The 7992-nt window shown below is 38.8% G+C and overlaps 1 protein-coding gene across 1 annotated transcript; it reads right to left on the reverse strand.

Moving 5' to 3' along the window:
• Window positions 1-6682: 6682 nt before the first annotated feature.
• LOC106137806 (ARL14 effector protein) lies at window positions 6683-7754 on the reverse strand. The gene is made up of 3 exons (XM_013338717.2): window positions 7449-7754; window positions 7232-7375; window positions 6683-6964 (listed from the first exon to the last, which is right to left on the reverse strand). The coding sequence occupies exons 1-3, from the start codon at window positions 7547-7549 to the stop codon at window positions 6883-6885; spliced, it is 327 nt and encodes a 108-aa protein (XP_013194171.1). The 5' UTR covers window positions 7550-7754; the 3' UTR covers window positions 6683-6882.
• Window positions 7755-7992: the final 238 nt, after the last annotated feature.

Raw genomic sequence — 7992 nt, forward strand, 5'->3', positions numbered from 1 at the left:
TGGTAGATCCCGAGCTTCGTTCTCAGGGGGAGGCTGGAGGAGAGAACTGCGTGAAGTCTTCCCCTGGCTGCCTTGGTCATGAAGCTTGCACTCGCCTCCTGCCCCTTTTATACCCTGCCGCCGCGAAACGCGTCGAGCGCGGTAACCGTTACGCAAAAATAATTCAGTATTTACGCGCGATGGCTTGTTAGCGTATTTCATTTCATTTATAAGTTTTGTGTTTCTATACCGATTTCGATGTTTCTTTTTTTATTGAATAGGTATTTATATGAATTTTTAAGAATTACGAATGAGTGTTAGTCTTATTGGTATTATAAACGTCAGAGTATAGAAATATAATCAGAAATCTCCGAACTGCTAAGCTATTAGGAATTACTCGTGTTATTGTGAGTCAACCATGACAGATAGACTTATGCTGTCTTGGGATATTTTTTTAATAATTTTATTTAGAATATTTCCGTAATACATGGTTTCGCTGTAGCTTTAACCATTAAGGCTGCACACGCGACAGAAGCTTAAAAAATCAAGTAACTTCTCCCGTTTTCCCAACGTTTACTTTCACTGCTCTGCTCCTACTGATTGTAGCGTAATGAAAAGTATACAATAACCTGCTCAGGAGTATGAAGAATAACTGTACCAAGTTTCGTTAAAATCCGTCAAGTAGTTTTTGTTTCTATAAAGAACATACAGACAGACAGACAGACAGACAAAAATTTTACTGATTGCATTTTTGGCATCAGTATCGATCACTAATCACCCCCTGATAGTTATTTTGAAAATATATTCAATGTACAGAATTGACCTCTCTACAGATTTATTATAAGTATAGATAACTATCAGGGGGTGATTAGTGATCGATACTGATGCCAAAAATGCAATCAGTAAAATTTTTGTCTGTCTGTCTGTCTGTCTGTATGTTCTTTATAGAAACAAAAACTACTTGACGGATTTTAACGAAACTTGGTACAGTTATTCTTCATACTCCTGAGCAGGTTATTGTATACTTTTCATTACGCTACAATCAGTAGGAGCAGAGCAGTGAAAGTAAACGTTGGGAAAACGGGAGAAGTTACTTGATTTTTTAAGCTTCTGTCGCGTGTGCAGCCTTAATGGTTAAAGCTACAGCGAAACCATGTATTACGGAAATATTCTAAATAAAATTATTAAAAAAATATCCCAAGACAGCATAAGTCTATCTGTCATGGTTGACTCACAATAACACGAGTAATTCCTAATAGCTTAGCAGTTCGGAGATTTCTGATTATATTTCTATACTCTGACGTTTATAATACCAATAAGACTAACACTCATTCGTAATTCTTAAAAATTCATATAAATACCTATTCAATAAAAAAAGAAACATCGAAATCGGTATAGAAACACAAAACTTATAAATGAAATGAAATACGCTAACAAGCCATCGCGCGTAAATACTGAATTATTTTTGCGTAACGGTTACCGCGCTCGACGCGTTTCGCGGCGGCAGGGTATAAAAGGGGCAGGAGGCGAGTGCAAGCTTCATGACCAAGGCAGCCAGGGGAAGACTTCACGCAGTTCTCTCCTCCAGCCTCCCCCTGAGAACGAAGCTCGGGATCTACCAAACGTACGTCAGATCCCGCCTCACGTACGCGGCCCCGGCGTGGTACGCATACTGCTCTGAGACCAACAGAAGAAGACTCAGAGCCCAAGAGAACCAAAGTCTCAGAGCAGTCGTCGGAAACAACCCTGCGCTACGTGAGGAACTCGACTATCCTCAGGAACCTGAAGTGGGAGAACCTAGATGTTCGAGAGGGCGGACGCGTCATCACACAGCCACCTGCACGGCATCGCGCCGCTCCACGCCAGCCCTCCGGACCGTCGGGTGAAACCCTCCCCTCGCTGCTTTGCAGCGACGTCGTCGACCAGTGACGACGCCGCCGCCGATGGGAACTCCCAGTGTATGAAGACGTGAAGACCTAGGCCGCCACGGCCGCCCCATCGACCTGCCTACAGTCGTAGGCAGCGACGATGCCATTGAAGAGGGCCAAAAGCCCTGACCAATCTACTCCGACTCCCCTAAGGGAGTGTGGGAAGACCCGACGACGGCAAGATAGTATTGCACAGGCGTTTCAACTTTATTTTCATTTATTTTTCTTTTGTAAGTTGTCTATACTTATAATAAATCTGTAGAGAGGTCAATTCTGTACATGGAATATATTTTTAAAATAACTATCAGGGGGTGATTAGTGATCGATACTGATGCCAAAAATGCAATCAGTAAATTTTTTGTCTGTCTGTCTGTCTGTCTGTCTGTCTGTATGTTCTTTATAGAAACAAAAACTACTGGACGGATTTTAATGAAACTTAGTACAGGTATTCTTCATACTCCTGAGCAGGTTATAGTATACTTTTCATTGCGCTACAATCACTAGGAGCAGAGCAGTGAAAGGAAATGTTGGGAAAACGGGAGAAGTTACTTGATTTTTTAAGCTTCCGTCGCGTGTGAAGCCTTAATGGTTAAAGATACAGCGAAACCATGTATAACGGAAATATTCTACATAAAATTATTAATAAAATATCCCACGACAGCATAAGTCTATCTTTTATAGTTGACTCACAATAACACGTTTAATTCCTAATAGCTTAGCAGTTCGGAGATTTCTGATTATATTTCTTTACTCTGATGTTTATAATACCAATAACACTCACACTCATTCGTTATTCTTAAAATTAATATAAGTACCTATTCAATAAAAAAAGAATCATCGAAATCGGTATAGAAACACCAAACTTATACATGAAATAAAATACCCTAACAAGCCATCGCGCGTAAATACTGAATCATGCTATAAGGATTATTTTTGCGTAACGGTTGCCGCGCTCGACGCGGCTAGCGGCGGCAGGGTATAAAAGGGGCAGGAGGCGAGCGTAAGCTTCATGACCAAGGCAGCCAGGGGGAGACTTCACGCAGTTCTCTCCTCCAGCCTCCCCCTGAGGACGAAGCTCGGGATCTACCAAACGTACGTCAGATCCCGCCTCACGTACGCGGCCCCGGCGTGGTACGCATTCTGCTCTGAGACCAACAGGAGAAGACTCAGAGCCCAAGAGAACCAAAGTCTCAGAGCAGTCGACAGAGCCCCGTGCTACGTAAGGAACTCGACGATCCTCAGGGACCTGAAGTGGGAGAACCTAGATATTCGAGAGGGCGGACGCGTCATCACACAGCCACCTGCGCGGCACCGCGCCGCTCCACGCCCGCCCTCCGGGCCATCGGGTGAAACCCTCCCCTCGCTGCCTCGCGGCTGACGTCGTCGACCAGTGACAACGCCGCCGCCGATGGGAACTCCCAGTGTATGAAGACGTGAAGACCCAGGCCGTCACGGCCACCCCATCGACCTGCCTACAGTCATAGGCAGCGATGATGCCATTGAAGAGGGCCAAAAACCCTGACCAATGTACTCTGACTCCCTTAAGGGAGTATGGGAAGACCCGACGACGGCAAGACAGTATTGCACAGGCGTTTCAACTTTATTCTCATTTCTTTTTATTTTGTAAGTTGTAGGTACATATTTCTGATTATAATTATATTAGAATATTTTCTTTAGTTTAAATAGGCACTTAGATTTGTACATACATACATAAAATCATGCCTCTTTCCCGGAGGGGTAGGCAGAGATTACCTCTTTCCACTTGCCACGATCTTATATTAATCTATACTAATATTATAAAACTGAAGAGTTTGTTTGTTTGTTTGAATGTGCTAATCTCAAGAACTACTGGTTCGATTTAAAAGATTATTTTTGTGTTGAATAGACCATTTATCGAGGAATGCTTTAGGCTATATAACGTCTATCTGCAACTATTAGGAGCGAAGAAATAATGGAAGATGTGAAAAATATCGGGGAAGGAGCATCCTTGAGGGCTTCAATGATGCCCAAAATAACTATTCCACGCGGACGAAGTCGCAGGCATAGCTAGTAGGTACATATTTCTGGTTATAATTCTATTAGAATATTTTTTTTAGTTTAAATAGGCACTTAGATTAATCTATACTTATATTATAAAACTGAAGAGTTTGTTTGTTTGTTTGAATGCGCTTATCTCAAGAACTACTGGTTCGAATTGAAAATCTTTTTGTGTTGAATAGACCATTTATCGAGGAAGGCTTTAGGCTATATAACGTCCAGCTGCAACTATTAGGAGCGAAGAAGTAATGAAAAATGTGAAAAAAATCGGGGAAGGAGCATCCTTGAGGGTTTCAATGATGCCAAAAATAACTATTCCACGCGGACGAAGTCGCAGGCACAGCTAGTACATACATAAAATCACGCCTCTTTCCCGGAGGGGTAGGCAGACAATAAATAAAATAAATAATGTGCCAAAAATCGGTTGAAGCTGGTACGAGGGTCAAACCGAAAGTTTTTAGAAAATCAAAAACTGAGCATTCTACTATAATATTAAATCTATATCCCTTGCAGGGTAGACAGAGCCAACCGTCTTGTATGGCAGATAGGCCATGTTAAGCTGTGAGGCTTAATGATAGAATTGAGATTAAAATAGTGACAGGTTGCTCTCCCATCCCCTTAATAAGAATCCCAACCTATATAAGTCCTTAATTTTGATTGGAGGAGAAAAAGTTGAGCAAGTGAAAGAGTTTGTATATCTAGGATCAAAGTTTACATCAGATGGCAAGTGTGATTTTGAAAGGAGAGTGAACGCGGAGAACATGGTGAATGGAGCTTTGCATGCCTTTATGAGCAGTCAGAAACTATCCAAAAAGGCTCGACTGATTGTGCATAGGGGCGTGTTGTTCCCGACATTAATGTATGGGAGTGAAAGTTGGGTATGGCAAAAGAAGCACGAAAGCAGTATAAATGCAGTGGAAATGAGAGCGTTAAGGAGTATAATGGGTGTGACATTGAGTGACCGGATAAAGGAACAGCGTGATAAGGGAATGTTGTGATGTGAAAGAAGATGTAGTTAGAGGAATAGAAAAGGGTATGTTAAGATGGTTCGGTCATATGGAGAGGATGGATGAAAGCAGGTTGACTAAGCAGATATACAAGGAGAGTGTGGAGGGAAAGGTCGGAGTGGGAAGAGCTAGACGAAAGTATCTTGATCAAATTAAGGACCTCCTGGTAAAGGTTCAGGTCAAAAGTACCCGAAACCGTGAGCTTGCATGAAGAGAGTTATGAATGTGCATGAAGCGAAGGAAGTATGCAGAGATCATGGCAAATGGAAAGAGATAGTTTCTGCCTACTCCTCCAGGAAAGAGGCGTGATTTTATGTATGTATGTATCCTTAAGTCGCCTCTTATAGATAGGCTTATATCAAGACATCCATGGGAAAGAAATTGAGTGGTCCTATTCTTTTTTATATTCGTGCTGGAAACCACACGGCACGGGCTTCTAAAGTAGGATAGTATTTTATATAGATGGGCCGGGCTGCAGCTTAATCTAGTCGTCAATAAAACCATTTTTTTTAAGTACATTTAATTTTTTTTTAATAATAAATATAAAGACCTTCCACATAGACATTTTTCTTTCCTGTAGTAAAACTTATAGTAGATACTATTATTTATTATTAATACATATATCAGTATAATCACATCTTTATCACTTCCAGGATAGACAGATAAGAGCCAAGTGTCTTGAAAAGACTAATAGGCCACATTGAGCTGATTGACTAAATGAAAAGAGTTGAGATTGAAATAGTGACAAGTAGCTAACCCATTGCCTCTATCAAATCCCAGATTAATAAGCCTATTGGGACATCCATAGGAAAGGACAGGTCCTATTCTTTTTTCTATTGGTGCCAGGAACAACATATTATAATAGGCTATTTGACAAAGTTCTAAAAACTATCTTAGGCTATTTATTTGTTTATAAGGAGCCCTACAAAAATACTTTTCTAAAAAAAAAAAAAAAAATGCAATATTCAAATATGCCTCCAAAACGCGACTTTTAGCAATATGGCGGCCATGGCATGCAGTGACGTAAATTTCGTGTAAATATCATACAAAGCTTGTTGGTGTTTCGAAAAGTTTTTATTTTCTCTTGTTTTATTTAACTTGTGCCACGTCATATGTGTGAAAATTATTAAAATGAGTTCCTATAAATATTGTGCAGTGCCTCAATGCACTAATACAACAATAAAATCTCCTACGAAACTGTTTTTTTCTATGCCGATGGATTTGAATATTCGCAAGAAGTGGTTTCAGATCAAGATCTAAGATCAGTGATAACCACCAAGATATACTTACATTGATGTTTTCACATTCCTCAGTTCGGCAGCATAGAAATCTGGATTGTTTTTGAAGAAGACGCCAACCATTATTGCGTCCACTTTTGGTAGGTTTCGACTGTCAGCTTTCGCGGAAGTGGTTTCCATTATTAAATACCTATGTTATCTGCTATAGCGATCTAACACTTATACAATCTTGAAAAATAATAGCGAACACTAAAGAACGGTACGATCCACAGTCTGTTTATGGATAATTGACGTCATAATAGAAATAGCCAATCACGTTCGTTTTTAGTCACGTGACAGCTGCATAAAAAACCCTAATTTTCTGAGATGGATTTTGTTAAAATAATGCCATATTTTTATCTCGCGTTAATACCAATCGCTCCAAAAAAATAACATTAAGACTGATGACATAAAAGAAATGTATATTTTTAATACAGTCAAATAGCCTATTATTAATAATATTTTCATGTTCAAAATTTGATGTCAAATTTAATATCACAAATAAACTAATACGGACACGGTATTTGGTGTTACTCTTTTGTTAATCAGGTAGGTATCACACTCATACTAATTTGTACAAGACAATGACTTTGTCCCAGAAAGTCAATCTACTATTATACCACATGAAGGAAATTTCTCTTCATTTTGTGTCCTTCACTTATGCTTGTACTCATTTTTTATAACAAAATCATTTCCTTCTATTTCAATTTTGTCATACATCCATTTTCTATTAACCCTGAAATATTAATGTTAACATAATGTTTAAGCACTGGTGGTCAAAAGTTAAGGTTTCTAACTTTAAAAAAAAGCCTTATTGTTTCATGCTGTAAGCTGTCAGTTCAGTACAAATAATTTAAAGATATTGTATTATGTAAATCAAAGTTTAATACTTATTTGTAAACTACTAAGGGCAAAAAAATTGTTAAGTATTAGGACATAACAGTTTCAGGTATCTACTAATACAATATTAACAGGTAACTAGGTAGGTACCTAGTTCGATTACCTGCATTCATGACCACATTTTGCAGAGCTGCACTTAGGGCATGGAAAATGACATCCCGGACATGTTTCATCCAGGCAATCACAAAGGTCTTTGCCGGTGACTGCTATCTGTCCCCGTTCATTGTAGATATTTTTACTTTTACGACTAAAATAAAGTCACTATTACAAATAAATCGTAAATAATTACAAAATTCTATTGGCAAAAAAAAATTACTTACTTCATAAAATAACTTTTACGATTTAATTTTCTTCGTTCGCGTGCTGATGTTTCTGGATCAAAATTACCAAGAAAATCATTCCTTGCGACATTTTTCGACATCGTATTGAACTTATGTACTGTATGCACGTGAACAGATCTTCCTTTCTTCCTTTTTATTGTATTTTTAACCACAAACTAAGAGATACTATGTATTAACGTAGTTTGTGATTATATTGCATCCTCTCGTCATTAATGTACCTACAACAGATATTAATTTTTAATTTCTAAGAGATAATCTATGTTAAAATGTCATAGATAAACAAAGAGAATGTAGTCACTTCACTACGTTTAAATCATACGGACGTTATAATTTTCTTTTAAGTTTAGATATTCTGGAGTTGCCTTAACATGTACTTTTCCTGCATAGGTACCCTAAATAAAACGCCAAAACGGGTGATCAACATGGCGGACTAGAGATGTTCACTTGTTCGTTTAGTCTAAAATATTTTATCGATAGATGAGTGAGTTAAGATTGTTCATTTCCGATCACAGTTTTACCTATA

Source organism: Amyelois transitella, chromosome 3 (genome assembly GCF_032362555.1).
Source record: "Amyelois transitella isolate CPQ chromosome 3, ilAmyTran1.1, whole genome shotgun sequence".
NCBI classification, from domain to species: domain Eukaryota; kingdom Metazoa; phylum Arthropoda; class Insecta; order Lepidoptera; family Pyralidae; genus Amyelois; species Amyelois transitella.

Bases quoted from the DNA above. Each gene is read 5' to 3' on its own strand.
- LOC106137806 (XM_013338717.2), bottom strand. From the start codon at position 7,549: ATGTCGAAAAATGTCGCAAGGAATGATTTTCTTGGTAATTTTGATCCA. The intron at 7,376-7,448 runs GTAAGTAATTTT...ACTTTATTTTAG, and splicing joins CGTAAAAGTTATTTTATGAA to TCGTAAAAGTAAAAATATCT. The intron at 6,965-7,231 runs GTAATCGAACTA...TTAATATTTCAG, and splicing joins AAATGTGGTCATGAATGCAG to GGTTAATAGAAAATGGATGT.